This window comes from Hyla sarda, chromosome 4, assembly GCF_029499605.1.
Source record: "Hyla sarda isolate aHylSar1 chromosome 4, aHylSar1.hap1, whole genome shotgun sequence".
NCBI lineage: Eukaryota > Metazoa > Chordata > Amphibia > Anura > Hylidae > Hyla > Hyla sarda.
The window spans coordinates 221,525,166-221,547,532 of NC_079192.1; the positions used below are offsets into that span (position 1 = coordinate 221,525,166).

Sequence of the window (22,367 nt, forward strand, 5' to 3'; positions counted from 1 at the left end):
AATGTAGTGGCCCATTCTGCTGCATCACCCAGTGGCACACTGCTCCCTGTTTCAGCCAGCCAAGACTCCACCACCTCAGCCAAAGGGAGCTGTGTGTCATACCCATCTTATGTTGCTCCAGATGCTCCTGCTCCTCCTACTTCGTGTCAGTCATTCCGCCACCAATCCATCGGCAAAGCCATGTCCAAGAGACAACAGTATGTGCCCACTCATCCAACGGCGCAGAAGCTGAAAGTGCTCCTGTCCAAGTTGCTGGTGCTTTCAGAGAACTGATGGCTTGTGCCGAACCAAAGTGGAGAGTCCCAAGCCGTCATTTATTTGCGAAAAAGGCAGTAACAGTCTTGCACACTTTTATGGAACAGAAGGTGGGCCAGTCCTTCAGCCTGTTGGTGGGTACCAGAGTGCACGGCAGCTCCGATGTGTGGAGCAATAACTATGGTCAGGGACAATACATGTCCTTTACGGCGCATTGGGTGAATGTGGTTCATGAACAGCCACAACAGCAACTTGGACAGGTCACACCACTTCAGCCTCCACACTCTCAGGCCGTTGGTCCTGTGATAGAGTGCGACTCCGCCTCCTCATCCACCACTGTGTCCTCAGCCTCCACTGCACGAATAAATCTCAGTGCCCCTCCAGCACACCATGTGTGCAGGGCACGGCGGTGTCACGCTGTTCTTCACATGGCTTGCCTTGGCGAACAGAATCAGGGGAGGAACTGCTAAAAGTCATTCAACAAGAAATCGAATCATGGCTTACTCCATGAAAACTGGCAATGGGAACCATGGTGACCGGCAACAGGAAGAACATCTTGTCTGCGCTGCGACAAGGAAGCCTGAGCCATGCGCCCTGCATTGCACACATGTTCAATCTGTTTGTCAAGTGGTTCCTGAAGTGTTCTCCAATCTGCAAGACATGCTAACAATTGGAAGGAAACTTTGCATGAACTTCAGCCACTCGTGCACCGCAAAGCACATCCTCCTTGAGCTGCAGCATCAGAATGGTATCCCCCAACATAGTCTGATTTGCAATATTTCCACATGTTGGAATTCCACCCTCCATATGTTGGAGCGACTATACGAACAAAGAAAAGCCATCATCGATTTCTTGATGATTAAAGTGGATAGGGGGACTCCCCTGTGTTTCTTCAATGTCAACCAGTGGCAGCTCATACGTGACACATGCCGTTTGGTCAGGCCCTTTGAGGAAGTCACATTATTAGTCAGTCACCAGGATTACGGGATGAACAGTGCCATTCCGCTGCTTCATTTCCTACAACACATGTTGGAAATGATGGCTGGTCAGGGCACTGGAGATGTGGTGCCTACATCTCACAGCCACATGAGCCCTGTGGGGGCTGAACTGGAGGAGGAGGAGGGGGAGGGGTACAGTGGAGCACAGTTTAGGTTTTGCGAAATGGTTGTTTTTTTTAGTCATCTGATGAGAAGAGGAGCTAGAGGGTTATGAGGAAGGCGAGACAAAGGACCCAGACACACCGGGGCAGTATGCAGTGGAGATGGAGGCAGGGAGTCCCTCCGAGTCACTGAGAAGGTATTGAAGGCAAAAGATGATCTGCAGTGGAGCTGCCTTTTTTTAGAGACCAAATTCGATTCCAGTCCAGTTTAAAATAAAGTATTCACATTTATTAGTGCATACATGTGGTGGACAATCATGCAAGATGTGTTTCGGGTTACATTCCCCCTTTCTCAATTGCAGAATAAAAGATGTCAAGGTTTTTACAGTACTGTTACATTTAAATAGTTAAAAAGGCGCCCATAAAAACAGGACCAGGGGCCAGCCCAGGGGGCGTGACATGGGTGGTTTGTATAGCGCTTCCCTGAAGCAATGTCAGGGAAGCGCTATATAGGTATCACAGAAAAGTTGGAGAACTTCTGTGATACCTATTGAGCACATCCCATCTACCAGCCATCAACGTTACACACAGCTGTATAGAACAGAGAATTTTTGGATTTTTAAGCTTAAAACTTTAATACTGCTGGGTTTGAAGAAATATAATGAACATACAATATAATCCTACCATGTCTGAAATTCACAATTTCCCCCCTTATCCAGCATCAGAAAGGCACCACGCTGATTGGCTACCATCCCGTCATCAAGTTACAACTGATTGTTCGCCTTCCCAGTCGTAACAATACGAGTACATTCACAGAGAACCAACCTAAACCCGATTGGCTGAATAGCTCCTTTTTGAACGGATCGATTAGTGCCTCTACATCGGCAAGTATCTGATTGATTGAAATGACATCAAGAATACAGCATACTGTTAATACGCATTCAATGATTGCCTATCTTCTTTTTGAAAAAATCCGATTGAGCACCCAGGATTGGCTGAAAGCTGGAACACGTAACTAGATAAAAAAAAAAAATCCCGTCCCCGTTAGCCAGCACTAAAAATGGCGTCAGGGCCGCCGAGCCGTGCGATTGGTCCCCACTTTTATGAATGAACAAGCATGAACTTAGTACGGGAATAGCCCGAAGTCTTGCGCGTAGATTGATATAGTCACAAGTTAGGGATCCACTGTAAGGTTCGCAGTGCGGGATAGTAAAAATGTGAACATTCAGCGGTGCACTGCACCACTCACCACCCGTAGATTCTCCGCATGTGAAGGTCGAGTGATGTCCTCTTGATGGAGTGCAGACTGGCACGGGCCAGCGTTCGGCTTGGGTAGATGGATGTCTGCGTGTGTGAAGCCTTCTGTAGTGATCTTGCAGAGTGGCACAGAGTGGCGTTTGAAAGGTGGTGGGGTGAGTGTCGGGAAGCAGCGTCCTCGTGCAGTAGAACAGTGGTATGCGCGCGCTTGCACAGTGATCCAAAATTGGATCTTTCCCCTTTGCATTATTCATTTTATTTTATTTTATTTATACTGTATTTTATTCCATTCACACAGATATGACCAGCCTAGAATTTAAGTTATATTTACAACTGCTATACATTTTTTTTTTTTTTAGCAACCACGTTCATATTATTAAGCAACTAAATAGCCAGTGAAACAACGCATAATCCAGACCAGGTTTTGATACAACATGGACATCTGTCAATCACTGGCATTTATCTATATAAATCAGACTAGATGTGAGGTGCTCTATATATCGCCACTGAAAAAGGGGACTCCCCGAAACGCGTTTGGCATTTGTAAGACCCCATACCCCATCGCAAATAGACTTCATTCCTCATTTCTGCACTTGCAACAGTTGCAACCCCTCCAATTTTGGAACACTGTGCAAGCGAGTGCATACCTCTGTTCTACTGCTTCCCGACACTTACCCCACCACCTTTCAAAGCTCTGGCCAGACGTCACTCTGTGCCACTCTGCAGGATCAGACACGCAGTCATCCATCTATCCCGGCTGGCCGCTGGCCCATGCCAGTCTGCGCTCAATGAAGAGGATATTGCATGACCTTCATATGCGGAGAATCTACGGGTGGTGAGTGGTGCAGTGCAACGGTGAATGTTCACATTTTTACTATCCCACACTGCGGACCTTGCCTCGGATCTTTAACTCGTGACTACAGTGGATCCCTAACTTGTGACTATATCAATCTAACCATTATTCCACTACCTGTTGCTATTTGAGAGGTATCTAATACATCTATCTATGGACATTTATTAAGTTACTATTTGCTATATATACAGTTATAGGTGGTTATTGAGATGCGTTCACAGAAACTATAATTCATTTCATATCATATTATTTATATAATTTTTATCATTTATATAATTCTTATGCGTGTTTATGGCAAGAGCCCTGCTGGAACACCTATGTAATGTCATTTTTATTGTTAATAATATCTTGTGCATATTTAGAATTTATATACCTAGAGGACTGTTTTGCTATTTTATATATCTATGTTTTATGCATGACATTGCTTCAGGGAAGCGCTATACAAACCACCCATGTCATGCCCCCTGGGTTGGCCCCCAGTCCTGTTTTTTTTTTTTGTGCCTTTTTAACTATTTAAATGTAACAGTAGTGTAAAAACCTTGACATCTTTTATTCTGCAATTGGGAAAGGGGCAACTTAACCCCGGAACACATCTTGCATGATTGTCCACCACATGTATGCACTAATAAATGTGAATACTTTATTTTAAACCAGACTGGAATCAAATTTGGTCTCTGAAAGTCAGCGCCACTGCAGATAATTTTTTGCCTCCATTACCTCCTCATCCTTCTGTCGACCTCGGTTTGAGTGTTTCGGCCAGACTCAGCAGGCTGCTGTCTGAGATCTCTCATCTGACCCCACACGGAGGGGTGACAAGCTTTTACCAAGACTTACCCCAGGTGAGCGCATATCACATCCGGGGGTCATGTGGGATGTAATACCCACGGAATTACATGAGGTGCTGTCCTCTCCATTTTCTTTCCTATATTTGCCTCTGAGTCACTTGCATGATGCATGCTCAATTGCTTGCGTAGTGACCACCGAATTGTCACCATGCGGCAGTGGGATGACTTCTGGCTCTCCACCTAATTGGACCCTTGCTATCAGCACAAAATGGGGACCTTTTTTACACCCACTGAGAGGGAGGACAAACTGACCTACTACAGAGACATCCTACGTAGTCAGTTGGCCACAGCCTATCTGTGCCATCGTCCATCCTCTCGCAGGTCTGACTCGGGGGCCAACTGCTCTCACCTTCCACTGCCATAGCTGCTGGGAAGGGGTGGGGTGGCAGGAGCAGTACCAGCTCCATCAGCAGCAACCTGAGTCTACAGTCGCTGATGAGTAGCTTTCTTCACCCGCATAGTGAAGCAACTCATCAGCAGCAGGTAGACCTGGAGCAGGACTTCAACCAGCAGGTGGTGGCATATGTTGAAATGACCATACAAACACACCTTGAAGATCCGCTGGACTTCTGGGCAGCCAAACTTGATTTGTGGTCACAGCTAGCAGAGTTTGCCCTGGAAAAGCTCTACTGCCTGACCAGTAGTGGGCCATCAAAGCTGGTGTTTAGTGCGGCCGGGGCCATAGTTACCCCAAGGAGAACTAGTCTGTCCACGAAAAATGTGGAGAGACTGACCATTGTGAAGATGAATCAGGCATGGATCAGCCAGTATTTCCACCCATCAATGCCTGATGCATCAGAGTAGATTGACTATCGTGCCACACCAACCCTTCACAAATATGGATAGTGCTAAACATATTTAACTCCTTAAGGACCAATACAAGTAAACCTGTACACCCCTGAAAGACCAGGCCTGATTTTTCAAATCGGGGATGTCTGACTTTATTAGGGAATAACTCTGGTCTCTAATAACTCTGATCTGCAATCATGAATTAATGGATTACATATTTAGCATACATGGAAACTCTAAAAAAAATACTAGGAAGAATATATTAAGGTTTAGTGAAGGCCTTAATGGTAACAGAAGGATTGCAAAGAAAAAACAAGTGGTCACAGGAAGTTGGCCCTATAACTTGGAAAGAAGTGTTCAATAATATAAGTAAATCTTCGGTAAATGTTAACCATAAAATCTCATTAATAAAAATAACACATAGGCTCTCATATACACCAAAATTAGTGATGTCGCGAACATAACATTTTCTTGCGCGAACTTCCGCAAATGTTTGCGAACCGGCGAACCTGGCGAACCGCCATTGACTTCAATGGGCAGGCGAATTTTAAAGCCCACAGAGACTCTTTCTGGCCACAATAGTGATTTAAAAGTTGTTTCAAGGGGACTAACAACTGGACTGTGGCGTGCCGGAGGGGGATCCATGGCAAAACTCCCATGGCAAATTACATAGTTGATGCAGAGTCTGGTTTTAATCCATAAATCCCCTATTATTCCTAAATTATTTGGAATAACATGCTTTAGCTCCCTTTAGGCAACACATAGAGCCCCCTTTAGGCAGCACATAGAGCCCCTTTTAGGCATCACATAGTTATATCCCCACTTTAGGCAGCACATAGGTTCCCCCATATTAGGCAGCACATAGTTAGAGCCCCCCTTTAGCAGCACATAGGTAGAGCCTCCCTTTAGGCAGCACCTAGAGCCCCCATGTTAGGCAGCACATAGTTAGAGCCCCCCTTTAGGCAGCACATAGAGCCCCCCTTTAGGCAGAACATAGATTGCCCCATATTAGGCAGCACATAGTTAGAGCCCATCTTTAGGCAGCACATATTTAGATCCCCCCTTTAGGCAGCACATAGATTCCCCCATATTTGGCAGCACATAGTTAGAGCCCCCCTTTAGGCAGCACTGGTTTTATTTCACAGCCAAAAAAGGTATTTTTTTTATTTTTATTTGAACAACTGTCACACCAAATGTGATTTGCACTAGTGTGACAATGAGCAAAAAAGGTTGCCAGCGGAGTTCCCCTTTTAAGCAGAGGTCCCCAACCAGGGTGCCTCCAGCAGTTGCAAGACACACAGACTGAACTTATAGCCCTTTTAATACTGTAGTTAGTTGCTTGAAGGAACTTAAGTTTTACACTGGAGTACCTCTTTTAACCAGCGGCCCCCTCCCAACCAGGGTGCCTCCAGCTGTTGCCAGACACACGGACTGAACTTATAAAAATTTTCTTTTTTTCACCCACAAATGCATCATTTGTGGGACATATTTTTTGTACATTGCATCTGAAAAGTAGAAAATGCACCCTATATTTTATTATGCTGTTCGTCCCGTGTTCGGTAATACCCCCGCTTAGGCCATATTTGGTTGCAGGGCCACATGGTGGGAGCCAAAAGGAGAGGAGCACCATTTGGCTTTCAGGATATCATTATACAAATTACAGGCTGCACTTCAACTTACCAAGCATTCTAGCTGTCAGAACAATACCGCACCCCAGAAGTGACCCCATTTTCAAAACTACATCCCCTAAAGTATTCACCTAGGGCAAAAGGGAGTACATTGAGCCCTTATTGTGGGGCTAGAATTATTTCAAAGTCAGTGGGAAAAAAAAGAAATTAGCTTATTTTTCCACAAATTCTTTATTTGTGGGACATCATTTTGGTAAGTGGCATTTGAAATGGAGGAAATGCCCCGATATATATTATCACACTGTTCATCCCGGGCTGGGCAGTACCCCTACTTAGGCCATATCTGGTTGCCTGAATGCCTGGTAGAACCAATGAGAGGAGCCCCCTTTGGCTTTCAGGGCATCATTATATGAATTATAGACCCCACCCTATGCCTGCAAAGGATCGGAACTGTCAGAACAATACCGCACCCCTACAAGTGTATTGGCTGGACCAGGGACCGCTAGCAGTGGCGCGTGACTGTCTGTGACAGTTAAAGTTCCTGATGGATATATCCGTCATGTTGTGGGAATAAGCACCCACTCATAGGTGAGTAACACTTGCCAAGAAGGGAATTAATAGGGCGAGAGTAGGGCCTTACAGGGGAATTTTTTACCCCCACCGGTTACATTGAACCATACACTGTTCCCTTCCACCTTTTCGAGGAAAGTGTTACTCATCTTAAAAAGGGTGGCCCCACACAGGATCTTCTCCCTGTTTCCACCTAAAAACCCTATAGCAGTGTCTGTAGGTGGAAATAGGGAGAGGTTGCTGTGTGTGGCCTCCCTTTTTAGGGCAAGTAACACTTAGCAAGAAGGGAAATAATAATGCAAGAGTAGGGCCTTACAGGGGAAGTTTTTACCCCCACCTGTTACAATGGACCATACGTTGTTCCCTTCCAACTTGCGGTCTTTGCATCACATCAATACTTTGTGATGTAGGTGGCACATGGTGTTTTTTTGCACACCTTTCCTTTTGTTTGATTTCAAAAATTTGGGGTACATAGAATATTATTAAAAGTTAAGTTTTACCTAATGCATATCCTTAATACTTACTTGTGCACACTAACACTTTTACGAAAGAGACAATTTTCTTCTGCATACCTGCCTCAGCTACTATTCTGATCCTGCCACACGCCTGATGCCACACATCTGATGCCAAGTTCTCCTTTTTTCACCCACCTTCGTCACCGGGTACTGGTATTGGCACCCACCGCCCCACTATGTCACCAGGTCACTTTCAGGACTCCTGATGCTGCTGATGCCAGCTCCAGGCTGTGTCATTCTGCATCCATATATTCTCCTCATGCTGATGCCAGCTCCAGGTTGTCTCATTCTGCCATCATATGTTCTCCACATGCTGATGCCAGATCCAGGCTGTCTCATACTGCCATATATGTTCTTCTCATGCTGCTGCCAGCTCCAGGCTGTCTCATTCTGCCACCATATGTTCTTCTCATGCTGCTTCCACCTCCAGGCTGTCTCATTCTGCCACTTTATGGTCTCCTCATTTTTCCACCACCTCCAGGCTGTGTCATTCAGCCACTATCTGGTCTCCTCATGCTGCTGCCAACTCCAGGCTGTGTCATTCAGCCACTATATGGTCTACTCTTGCTGCCGCCAACTCCAGGCTGTGTCATTTAGCCACTATATGGTCTTCTCATGCTGCCGCAACCTCCAGGCTGTATCATTCAGCCACTATATGTTCTCCTCATTTTGCCGCCAACTCCAGGCTGTGTCATTCAGTCACTCTATGGTCTCCTCTTGTTGCCGCTAACTCCAGGCTGTGCCACTATATGGTCTCCTCATGATTCCTCTACCACCAGGCTGTTTCATTCAGCCATTATATGGTCTTCTCTTGCTGCCGCCAACTCCAGGCTGTGCCATTTAGCCACTATATGTCTCCTCTTGCTGAAGCCAACTCCAGGCTGGGCAATTCAGCCACTATATGGTCTCCTCATAATTCTGCCACCTCCAGGCTGTGTCATTCAGCCACTATATGGTCTTCTCTTGCTGCCATCAACTCCAGGCTGTGCCATTCAGCCACTATATGGTCTACTCATGATTACTCCATGTCCAGTTTGTTTAATTCAGCTACTATATTGTCTCCTCTTGCTGCCGCCAACTCCAGGCTGTGCCTTTTAGCCACTATATGGTCTTCTCTTTGCTGCCGCCAACTCCAGGCTGTGCCATTCATCCCCTATATGGTATCCTCATGATTCTGCCAACTCTAGGCTGTGTCATTCAGCCACTATATTGTCTCCTCTTGCTGCCGCCAACTCCAGGCTTTGCCATTCCGCCACCGCCAGGCTGTGTCACTGTGCCGCCATGTGGTCTCCTCATGCTGCTGGCACATTAAATAAAACTTTTAACCTGTTAAGGACCCAGGGCATACCTGCGCGCTATCAACCCTTTAGATGCGGCGTTCAAAGTTGAACGCCGCATCTAAAGTGAAACTAAAATGTTGCCGGCTAGCTCAGGGGGCTGTTCAGGATCGCCGCGGCGTCGCGGCATCCTGAACAGCTGAGACACAGCAGGAAGGTCCCTTACCTTCCCTCCTGGTGTCCGATCGCCGAATGACTGCTCAGTGCCTGAGATCCAGGCATGAGCAGTCAAGTGGCAGAATCCTCGATCAATGGTTTCCTATGAGAAACCATTGAACGATGTAAAAGATCAGTGTAAAAAAAAGTGAATAAAGATCATTTAACCCCTTCCCTAATAAAAGTTTGAATCACCCCCCTTTTCCCATTTAAAAAAAACTGGGTACATAAAAATAAACGTATGTGGTATCGCCGCATGCGGAAATGTCTGAATTATAAAAATATATCATTAATCAAACCGCACGGTCAATGGCATAAGCGCAAACAAATTACAAAGTCCAAAATTGTGTATTTTTGGTCACTTGTTATATCATGAAAAAATGAATAAAAAGCAATCAAAAAGTCTGATCAATACAAAAATGGTACCGCTAAAAACTTCAGATCACGGCACAAAAAATGAGCCCTCATACTGCCCCATACGCAGAAAAATAAAAAAGTTATAGGGGTCAGAAGATGACAATTTTAAATGTATACATTTTCCTGCATGTAGTTATGGTTTTTTCCAGAAGTACGACAAAATCAAACCTACATAAGTAGGGTATCATTTTAATTGTATAGACCTACAGAATAAATAGAAGGTGTAATTTTTACCGAAAAATGTACTGTGTAGAAACGGAAGCCCCCAAAATTTACAAAATGTCGTTTAAATATTTTTTTTTTGTCTCACAATGATTTTTTCCCGTTTTGCTGTAGATTTTTGGGTTAAATGACTGATGTCATTACAAAGTAGGATTGGTGGCACAAAAAATAAGCCATCATATGGATTTTTAGGTGCAAAATTGAAAGAGTTATGATTTTTTAAAGGTAAGGAGGAAATGACGAAAATGCAGGAGTTAAAGGACAACTGTAGTGGTACCGTTTTACATATGCCCATGCCCGGGCCTCAAAAATAAACAAAATAAACTCATACATACCTTCCTAAGAGCCCCCGTTGGTCCTGCACATGCCTCACGGTCCGGCAGTGCTAACGTCATTTCATTTCCTGGGGACGGGGACGCCGCAGAGCCGTCGGCGTATCACTGGCCGCAGCGATGTCCCACCCCGGCTAGTGATAGGCTGAGCCGACTGTCATGTAAGAAGCCGGCCAGAGTGATACGCCGACGGCTCTGCGGCGTCCCCATCCCCAGGAAGTGGAATGATGTCAGCACTGCCAGACCGTGAGTATGTATGAGTTTATTTTGTTTATCTTTGAGGCCCGGGCAAGGGCATATGTAAAACGGTACCACTACAGTTGTCCTTTAAGGTTCATGTATTTGAAATCTTCAATTTAAATGTTAAAAAAATATCTTAAATCTTTTCAATTGTGAGGCTCATGGTCTCGTCAGGCTGTTGCCCCCTCCAGGCTTGGTCATTCAGCCACTATATGGTCTCCACATGCTGCCGCCACCTCTGCGCTGTGTCATTCAGCCACTATTTGGTCTCCTCATGCTGTTGCCACCTCCACACTGTGTCATTCAGCTACTATATGGTCCCCTCATACTGATGCCACCTCCAGGCTCTGTCATATTGCTGCTCTGCGACAATGATTCTAATAGCGACGCCTCTAATCTGCATGTCATGCTGAATAACAGTATTATTTCACTAACCCAGCACACACCCTATGCGAGTTACAGCAAGGCAAAGTGTTCTACACCCCTATTGAGGCTCTATGTAGGCCAGAAATAGCCATTTTTATAGAGATTCGCCACAAATAAATTCGGACCGAACCAAATTTTTCGGAAAATTCGGCAAATTGGCCGAATCGAATTTTTTTTTAAAATTCGCTCATCTCTAATTATTATTCATCGGAGAACATTTTAATAAAAATTGATTAATGCATGAACCTAATATGTGTGAATCTAATATCTCCCATTACCACTTGTTGTATAATCAAATACAGAAAGTGTATAGTCAAATATAGAAAAGTCTATACAGTATTTAGGGGTGAAGTTCCAGTGACCCCAGTGCTTTCTTATTAAGTATCAGCCCATGTAACAGAAACCTATGTCTCTCTTCCCTGGATTGAGGTGATGCTGCACATTTTAATCCAGCAAAACACATTTCTTTTGGATTTGGATTATAATACTCAAGCATATGTTGTCTATAACCCCCACCAGCACTTAGAGACCCACATTTTCTCTCAACAGTATATACATAGGATGAATATTTATTCCATTATAAGAGTAACCACAAGTGAGTAATATCACACACACTACAAATTTTGCTCTATGGGTAAAAAGAATACCGGACAGTGACTTCATGACCTTCTAAAGATAAATGCCCAGTACTGTTTAGAAATGCACAAAAATGACAGTGTCCACAATTCTGTATTTATAATGTGACTTCTAGCAACCTGACATTACAGGGGAATTGCATGGAAAATCTCTGGTTAAAAGAGTACTGCAGTGTAGAACCATGAATAAAAAAAAAGACCTGGATTCACATGTTGCACGATGATCCATTACTTCTCAGCAAAATTCCAAAAACTAACATCAAGTAGTTAGAATGCATTTTAATCAAGCCCACTCACTACTTTATGGCCACCTTATTCAAGTGGGTCCCTAACTTAAAATGGCATGGAGTTGGGTGGCAACCAAAACCGCCCCAGTACCAGTGCCCAAAAGAGTAACAACCCAATGGTCCTGCCGTCCTATTACTTCTAGACCTAGCCCCCTGGCTCTGGGCCACACCATCCCACAGATACAGTGCCACAGCAACAATGGCCACCGTGTAGCCCACCACAAAGTCAAATTTCTGGATCCACTCATGATGAAAACACTATGACAAAAACCTCAAGTGTAATTCTAACAATGTTCTGCTTGTCAAAAAAAAAACATATGTAAAGTAACCCATTTATAAGAACATGCGTTACACCTTTAAGCTCTGAAAAGGGAAAGTCAGCCATGATAAGTATGATATAGCCCAGGGAGCATGATATAGAGTATTAGTACTATGCCCCATAATGTTAGCAGTAATGGAGGTTACCTTGTGTTGCCCACTTTTCAATGCATAGTCCATGCCTTTTTTCTCCAACACATGCAGAACAGCATCATGGACAGTGAGAAAAAGCATTGATGTTTTAATGTCATCGTCAAAAAATGAACTTTTATTCAACTTCTCCACCACAGAATCTATTAGATACAAATAGGCTAGTGTTAATAGTGTTAATAGCTAAACGGTTTAGCTCAGATTTTAATATTAATTTAGATATTAGTGAATTTATATTTTCACAAAGAAAGCAAATTAAAGTTACATATATTTTCTTCATGTCATTATCTGTATTAAAAAATAACCAAGAAATATTGCAGGTTTCAAACAGATTACTAAGCCTGATAACAGGTGTCATCACATGAAGGATAAAGGGTAAGACACCCCCTTTATTATAAAGCCGGAGACAGATAACACAAGTTTCACCAACGACAAGAGGTAAAGGGAACCATATTCCTTGTTTGATGACATTTGCATATGTCAGAGCAGGCATATAACAGTTCAGTAGAAGTCAATTTGCTGTTTTCTTAAAGGGGTACTCCACCCCTAGACATCTTATCCCCTATCGCGCGGCTGGGGACCTCCGCAATATAGCATTCAGCACCCACCTGTATCTGCTTCCGGCAGAGCTGGAGGTTCTGGCTCCCAACCACGGGAATGGAAGATCGTGACGTCACGACTCCGCCCCTGTGTGACGTCACGCCCTGCCCCCTCAATGCAAGTCTATGGGAGGGGGCGTGACTGCTGTCACGCCCCCTCCCATAGACTTGCATTGAGGGGGTGGGGCATGACGTCACACAGGGGCAGCGTCATGACGTCACAATCTTCCGTCCTCGTGGTCATGAGCCAGACTTTCCAGCACTTCCGGAGCAGTAACAGGTGGGTGCTGCGTTCTATATTGCGGGGGTCCCCAGCGGCGGGACCCCCGCAATCAGACATCTTATCCCCTATCCTTTGGATAGGGGATAAGATGTCTAGGGGTGGAGTACCCCTTTAATGAGTACACCAGCGGAAGGTTGTTTTTTTTATAGGTCTTATTTTGATAAGGGCTCAATAGGTCACATTGCCACTCAGCCAATCACTGGCCAAAGGAGGACACCGCTGCTGCCAACAAATCACTGAGATGTATCGACTTCTGTCACCCGGCAGAGGATTGCATAAGGGATCAAAGTTGCGATTTTGGCCATGGGGGGAGCTCTGGTAGCTTCCATAGATTGTGGCACATGGACAGTTAAAGATAAGCCAAATTTATAAGGAAGCCTGTGCCTCTTAATAACTTTGGGGAATCTTGCAAAGATGTCATTGTACTGGGAGTTGATTTACAGCATGCTATTATAGATGGCATGTGCAGGCAGAAAAGGTTACTGATGCATTGGCTTTGCATGGTGCTTTGTGAGCAGATATTTAAGGCACAACATAGCAACTGAAGTAGTTACGCTAAGCATTGAACTATTTCTGCTGAAATAAGAGGGACTCTTTGGAGAAGGCAGACAGGCTCACAGATTGGCACGCAGACCAAGCTATCTCCACCTCTCCTGCACATAGCACTTGCTAAGCCCCACCTCCACTTCCTATATTTCCCCTTGCTGCGTGACAAGTGACACCCCTAGTAACTAAAACTTCAGAGCTGTTATTTGGGATAGTGATTCATTTTTGGTAAGTTAAGTGATTTACAAAAATGTTACAGATCACATAAGCTATTCAATGGAGATAAGTAGTTTTAAATGACAGTGTCCATTTGAGATAGATAACTGTGTCTAAAGATGCGTTAATTTTATCAAACAGTAAGAGCTACTATGATAAATTTGGTGCTTTCTTAGACTGCCCTGTCTAAATTTACATCAAGTATTAGACAGTATTAGGAAGTCTGCCCAATATGGGTGAATGTATTTATACACACCTTATTATCAAAACTATATTAGCTGGCATTGCATCCGATTTCTGGTAAAGCTTTCTAGAAGATCTTAGAGAGTGTTCAAGGGAAATTGTGTCCATTTAGCCTAAGGTCAGGTCTCAGTGTGGGCCATTTTATTTCCTCCACACCAAAGTCATGAAACCATATCATTATGGGCCTCCCTTTGAGCCCAGGGTCACAGTCATGCTACAAAGATCCTTTTTTCAAACTGTGGCTACAATGCTATAGCATTAATATTACCTTTTTCTGCAACTAAGGGGCCTAGTTGAAACATTTTCCATCTTCCGGCAAAATCCACCAGATAAGTGTTACCTGTCAAAGGGACGGTGCTTATATCCACAGCAGTCTGCCGTGGATACTAAGCACCAGTTCTGGATTGTTGTGCATCCACTGAGGAAATTCGGTGTGGAAATTCCTTGCTATATTAAAGCAGTGTTGTCTGAATTCCATTTGCTATATTATAGGCATTTAAGAAGCATGGATTGCCACATAAGGAGTAGTGATCCAGCTGCAGTCCAAATAACTAGGGGAGATTTATTAAAACCTGTCCAGAGTAAACATTTCTGAGCTGCCCAAAGCAACCAATCAGTTTGATTCTTTAATGTTTCAGAGGCCTTTTCAAAAATGAAAGAAGCAATCTGATTGGTTGCTTTGGGCAACTCAGCAACTTTTCCTCTGGACAGGTTTTTATAAATCTCTCCCTTTATGATTGGTTCATTGATATGGGACTAAGGTGAGGGTTGATATTAAAACCAGAGAGTGTGGCTTTAATATTAATAGTGTACTGGTGCACATATCATTTGTCTATACCCTCTAAAAACCTGGAACATTCACTTTTTCTGTGAATTAGTTTCCAAACATAACTTAGTTTCATTATACCCCTTAGGATATAAGTATCTAAAAATAAGAACTTACTGTCTGTAGCAACAATGTACGTGTCTACATCAACCTTGATAAATTCTTTTAAAATCTGAAAAATAATGACATTGATTAGGTTTTAGTTATTAGTACAGACTAGTTTTTATTTGTGCTCATGCACTCACCTTTATATACTGTTTGTTTTTGAAATGCCCATAATAAATGACGGGAGACTCCTATCATTTGCATTAATCTTTTGTGGTAGCCCTTGGGGGGTGTATGGTAGTGGTGGTATGGTATCGGTATATGAGGGGTTAATGTTTTAACCCTATAGTTTGTGACGCCAGGCTGAGGGCTGGTATGCTGAATCAATGTTCCGGCCTATCACCGCCCTTCCCAGTAACGATAATGGCATGAAATGACTTAAGGTCCACAAGAAGATTTAACTTGAACTTGAACAACTTTACTTAAGTGCTTGCAGTATCCAAGGCACAGTAACAGTCTCATATAAACAGTCTTTAGTTCGCTTAGTGACTGACAGTTGTTGCGGACCTTGATATTTAAACAGTCTCTGAATTTAGGGTAGATATTTGCAGATCCGTCCGGATTTAGGGGTATTATTAGGTCTGGTGATGCTGCAGAGTGTCTGGGGATTGATACACTCTATATTTAGAATTGTTCAGCCGTTGCCGCAAGACTCGGGCCTAACTCACTGCGTTAGTTGCTGTACAGGTCTTGCTTGCTTGTTTGCCCAGGAACAAGAGAGAGAGAAGATGGCCGCTGCTCCCTTATATGGGGAGGGGGCGGGGCAAATCTGATTGGTCCGAACATCTGCCATTCACCATTACAGAGAGTAATGGGATTGCTTACGTCACAGGGCCTCCAAAGGTCCTTAAGCTTAATACCATGAAGTTCACCTAGTCACATGACCCGCAGGTCCTGCAAAGCTATGGCACAGGTAATTAACCATTTATTTACAGATATATCATTATGTTTACATTAACCTTATATAGACCACTGGTCTATTAGTAGAAATATAGGCGACAAGGGGTTAAACTAAATTACAGGGATCCCTACATCCTAGGGACTCTGGCTATGGGGACCCACACATACATAGGTACCGTATAGGATGCGGTACCGGGACACCACACTTTCTTTCATGCTCCAAATAGCAATGCACAATAACATATAATAATAGTGGTGTAGAGAATTTTTTTTGTTAATGAGCTGCGAGGAATGTCCAATCAGGGTTTGACCCAGTCTATAAGAGATGCTACTCCTAATAAATCTTCCTCTTTCTTTATTGCTCAGGATAAAGATAAGTACTATTATTGTTCAACCTTATATTGTTCAATTCATACTGTTAGCGTGTGCCTTTCTAGTATACACTGATAGTATATATATATATATATATATATATATATATATAAATAATTTCTTTTCATATACAGTGATCCCTCAACCTACGATGGCAATTCATTCCAAATGAACCATTGTTACTTGAATCCATCGTATGTTACGGATCCGTGCAATGGGAATGTAGAATGTTATACTCACGTGTCCCCGCCGCTCCAGACCGTCACCGCTGCCCTGGATCGTTGCTCCCCATCGCCATCATCACATCCCCGGGGTGTCCCCGCCGCTCCGGACCATTACCGCTGCCCTGGATCGTCGCTCTCCATCGCCGTCATCACGCCGCTGCGCACACCGCTCCTATTGGATGACGGGACGGCGTGCGCGGCGACGTGATGACGACGAAGGAGAGCGACGGCCATGCAGCAGAGCATGAAGAGGACGGTCCAAAGCGGCGGGGACAGGTGAGTGACACTCACCAAAGCACACAGGGCACTTTAAACGGCTATCCGGCAGCAGCTAAAGAAGTCTGCACTGCCGGATACCCATTTATGCGAGGGCCCCGACATACAAAAGCATTGTATGTTGATGCTGCCTTCAACATAAGATGGCCTCTGAGAGACCATCGTATATTGAAATTATCGTGTGTCGGGGCCATCGTAGGTCGGGGGATCACTGTATCTCTTTTCCATTATCTGTATACCCTCTGTCAGCAGTTTCCCTCTTTTCCCCCACGGAGCCCCCACTCATTCAGTTTTTTCCCCCTGCATTGAATAATATCACCACATACTTCGTACCTTTTTATATTCTTTTCTAATCTCCCTCACACACTGCCGTCCGTTCCCCTTATCTCCCGCCGGCGTCTCCATTCATCACGGTCGCAGTCTCAGATACTTCATCTGAAGTATCGGGTGATTTACTGCCTGTCGCTTACCTCAGCGCTCGCAGCTTCTCCTCACAGACGCCTTCTTCTCTGACAGGAGGTTCGTCTCTGTACTGTGACTACCTCACATATCTCTTTTCTCCTCATTCTCTATAGGAATTGTTATTATTCAGTTCCTATTTTATTTCCCCTGACTTATTTAAATAAATAAATTATATAATATTATATTAAAAAAAATATATTTTTTATTAGTCTCCTCCAATATAGGGGTATTAAAACCCTTATAAAGCTGATAATGACAGAATTTCTCCTGATCAAATTCAGGATTTTGTGGACAAATCTGTATCTAAATCAGTACAATCAGCCATAGCATCTGCTTTGTCCATAATACAAGAAAATATTACTAGGAATGTTTCTATGGCGATTTCTCAATCCCATCAAGAAACAAACCCTACATTACATCCCTCTACTCCCTCAGACCACTTTTGGTCTGCAGACGATTCTACAACTCAAATGGCCAAAGGCCTTAACAGACCCGGGAAGGTTGCCCGGAAGCGCCACCATTGCACAGACCTGACTGACTCGCCTGATAAAAGCTCATCCTCTAAACTGAATATTTCAGGAGAAAAAGTAAAGATTATAAAGACCCCATGTGTATCTGGCGGTCATAAGAATCTTTCTCTCCCCTCACATGATTTACCCTCTGCCCATGAGGAAGTATTTAACAAAAGGGCTTTTAAATCCTCAAGAAGGAAGAAACCTGATTATTTTGTAGATTCTCCTGATGAAGAATCTTCTAGGTTCGTTATCAAAATTTCTTGATTTAGCAGAACTGGCCGCTGCTTCAGGACAACAGGTAGATACTGAAGTCCTCTGCGGATGGGCTCAGAAAGCCATCTGCATATTTGGAAATACCAATACAGCTTTCTGTACAGAACGTTGCTGGGCCATTCTTATGAGGTTATATCCGCAATTTACTTATTTAGCCCCTAACGAACCAGGTCCCTCTATTGAGGCTTTATTATTTAGAGTCTTTCTTGAAAGACCTTAATACATTTCTTGGCCTGTTTTCAGCATTGGACAAGGCCCAGACATCTTTAAAACTGGTTTTTCAACCCAAGGTTTTTGGCAAGGCTTGGAGAGAAAAGGGGCTCTTTCCCAGCCGAGCCCAACCTTCCCGTCCATATTTCAGAGGCCCCTTCCTACAAGAGAGATCTCAGTACTCCTCTAATCCTACCCCTACCCCCACTCCTTTCTTCCCCTCCCATGGAAGACTGTGGAGGGCCTGTGGCAACCAAGGATTCCCTTCCCTCACCAGGTAAGTGCGATTGTCCCACATTCTTCTCTCATTCCTCTAGGGGGAAGAATTCAATATTTTTTCCACTATTGGTCCATGATAAGTTCGCACGCATGGATTCTCAACGCTGTATAAGGGTTCCATCTAGATTTCATCTCCCCACCGACACATTTTCCTCATCCTATTAATTTTTCTTCACTGGACAAGAAACTGATAGATTCGGAAATTAAAGAACTTTTTATGAAAAGCAATTCAACCTGTTCCCTTTGAAACATCGGGATTCTTAAGCAATCTCTTTCTAGTCAAGAAAAAAGACGGAGGTCACAGACCTGTTATCAACCTAAGACATCTCAACGAATTCCTTGTATACCGCCATTTCAAGATGGAGGGTATCCACCTTTTACGAGATCTTTTGGTTGGTGAAAATAGATCTCAAGGACGGTTTTAATTCACCATTCTTTCCATCATTATCTTCAATTTGTCTGGAGGAATCAAAAATGGCAGTTTACATGCCTCCCATTCGGCGTTTCTTCATCCTCTTGGTGCTTCACAAAACTCATGAAGCCTGTCGTAGCCACTCTCAGGAGCAGGGCGTTCGCCTTATCATATATATAGACCATATATTGATAATGGAATCATCTCTTCATTTGATCCATCTCCACTTACATTGGACTCTCTCACTACTATCAGATCTAGGTTTTCTTATCCATACAAAGAAATCGATCCTGTCTCCTTCCAAAGAAGTCAAATTCTTGGGGTTCCTAGTCAACACCTAAACAGCTCTTCTAAGTCTTCCTTTAAGGAACTTCCTTTAACTTCACAATATTCGCAAAGGGATTTGATCTATTCCAAAGAACGAAGTAGTTTCCCTAAGAAGAATCACCCGCATTGTAGGCTTACTTTCTGCCTCGATTCAGGAAATATTCCCTGCTCCCCTCCATTACAGAGTGCTTCAACGCCTGGAATCTCAACAGCTCAGGGAAGATCTAAGTTATTCCAACAAGTTCCATTATCTTCCCACACCAGGGAAAAACTTATTTGCTGGCTACATTAGATTCAGGACTGGAACGGAAAAACAAATCTTCAATACCAGTCCAGATTTAGTGATAGAATTGGATTCAAGGTATACTTATGAACTCTATACAGTAAATGGTTGAAGCATGTACAAAACAGTCTGGGAAAGGGGGCGGAGTCTAGCCACGGACTGGTATGGACGTGTCTGCAGCTCCGTTTTCACGCCTCTAACTACCTCATTATTGCCACGAAATGGTCAAGATAGGTCGCAGATCAGCTGGAGAGGCTGGAGAATCCCCAAGGCTGGGCAAAAGTCATGCTGATATGTCCAAATTCTTCAAAAAGAAGGGTGGCGTCCCTGCATGACTCCCAGGACGAGGGTGAACAGGACAACGATGCTGAAGGCAGCTCCCCAGCAATGGTTACGCAGTCCTTCCTGAAGTCCTTCATGACGAAGGCCCTTGCTCAGGCGGTCAAGCCAGTTATGACGGAGCTTGCTGAAATCAAATCTGAGGTCCAGGCCATTGGAGCCAGAACAGAGGCCCTTGAGACTAAGTGTGCAGCCCTCACCTCTCACTCAGCGGCGGTCTCCAGTCGCACGGAGATGCTGGAAGCACACCTGAACACCACGTACTGCTTCATCGAGGATCAGGAGAACAGAAGCCAGCGCAGAAACATTCCCTTTAAGGGCTTACCTGAGTCCTGGGCCGCAGACGCTCTCCAGAAGGTTGCTCGCAACATCTTCTCTGGTCTCTTGGGCCCTGAGAGGGCCAAATCGGTAACCATAGAGAGGATCCACAGAGCATTGAGGCCGAAGCCAAAGGCCTCTGAGCCTCCTTGAGATGTCATATGTGGACTTCTCTCTTTTGTGGACACCTCGGCCATTCTCCAGGCAGCTAGAGAGAAGAGACCCATCACCTACGGGGAGGCTGAAATTGCTCTTTATCAGGACATGGACCGTCTACCCTTGCCAAACGACGCATGCTGCGTCTGTTGCTGGAGCAACTGTGGGGAAAGGGGATTCAGTGTTCCTGGCTGTTCCCATTCAGCCTTTCTGTCTCTCACATCGGCCGCCGCCTTACAGTGAGATCGCCTGCAGACTTGGAGGCCGTTTGGTCTGCGTTGGACATTCCACCTAGTGAGCTGCCTTCGTGGATGACGGTGACAGACATGCAACCGCTGCCACCTCTCCCGAAGCTGGCCAACTGAACGGTGGTTTCACGATCCAAGTCCAACAAGCTCAAGAACACCCCGCTTAAGGATGGTCCCCCTCCTCGTTGATGGTCCGGTGTCCCTGGGTCACTCGCCCCCTCCAGATCACAGGCCCTGTGATGGAGCCAACTCCGGGAGACTGTTCATCCTCCCAGGTTTGACTGTTTGCAGACTTAAGTCCAACATCTACACCCTCCTGTTTTCTGCCCTTCAGTTGTGTATTACCGACATGACTGGTCACTACTCCTTCCACACGGCCATCTGATCTGATCTATTTGCTGGACATTTGGCTGCCACCATAAGACCTCACCTGTTCGTTCCCCTTGCTCACCCCCCCCCCAACACTCATTCTGACCCTCGAGCCCGCCTGCTGGATGGGAACTGACCCTTGTACACCTTGAACATGAGTCTGGACTTCCTTTTGTTACTTTCTACAGCTACTCCTGGTCCTTACAGGACCTCGTCCCTGCTGGACGCCTGCATTGCACTCATTGTTATTTTATGACTTATGACTTATGTTTCTTTCTATGATTGATTGTAGCTGATGTCATTCTCTTTCCCTAGCTGTGTATCTTTCAGTTTCTTTTCACCTGTGGCACCTTCTCCATTCGGCCATTTTGAAGTCAGACATTTTGAATCCAACTTTAGTTTTTTCAATAGGAAGATGGTCATGTGACACATTAAACTTATTGGGAATTTCACAAGAAAAACAATGATGTGCTTGGTTTTAACGTAACTTTATTCTTTCATGAGTTATTTACAAGTTTCTGACCACTTATAAAATGTGTTCAATGTGCTGCCAATTGTGTTGAATTGTCAATGCAACCCTCTTCTCCCACTCTTCACACACTGATAGCAACACCGCAGGAGAAATGCTAGCACAGGCTTCCAGTATCTGTAGTTTCAGGTCCTGCACAGCTCGTATCTTTACAGCATAGACAATTGCCTTCAGATGACCCCAAAGATAAAAGTCTAAGGGGGTCAGATCGGGAGACCTTGGGGGCCATTCAACTGGCCCACGACGACCAATCCACTTTCCAGGGAACTGTTCATCTAGGAATGCTCGGACCTGACACCAATAATGTGGTGGTGCACAATCTTGCTGGAAAAACTCAGGGAACGGGACAGATTCATTGCATAAAGAGGGAAACACATCATCATTTAGCAATTTCGCATATCCAGTGGCCTTGAGGTTTCCATTGATGAAGAATGGCGCCACTATCTTTGTACCCCATATACCACACCATTTCTCCTGCGGTGTTCCTATCAGTATGTGAAGAGTAGGAGAAGAGGGTTGCATTGACAATTCAACACAATGAGCAGCACATTGAACACATTTTATAAGTGGTCAGAAACATGTAAATAACTCATGAAAGAATAAAGTTACATTAAAACCAAGCACATCATTGTTTTTCTTTAGAAATTCCCAATAAGTTTGATGTGTCACATGACCATCTTCCTATTGAAAAAACAAAAGTTGGATTCAAAATGGCCAACTTCAAAA

At 44.3% G+C, this 22,367-nt stretch overlaps 1 protein-coding gene across 1 annotated transcript in view; it reads right to left on the reverse strand.

Moving 5' to 3' along the window:
• LOC130367440 (chloride anion exchanger-like) overlaps nt 1-22,367 on the reverse strand; it is a 79,305-nt gene that overhangs the window by 14,620 nt on the left and 42,318 nt on the right. Inside the window, exons 17-18 of the mRNA XM_056569860.1 lie at nt 15,162-15,216; nt 12,329-12,474 (exon numbers count right to left, since the gene is read on the reverse strand). Of these exons, the coding sequence (XP_056425835.1) occupies nt 12,329-12,474; nt 15,162-15,216 (201 nt within the window). The remainder of the gene's footprint in view (nt 1-12,328; nt 12,475-15,161; nt 15,217-22,367) is intronic.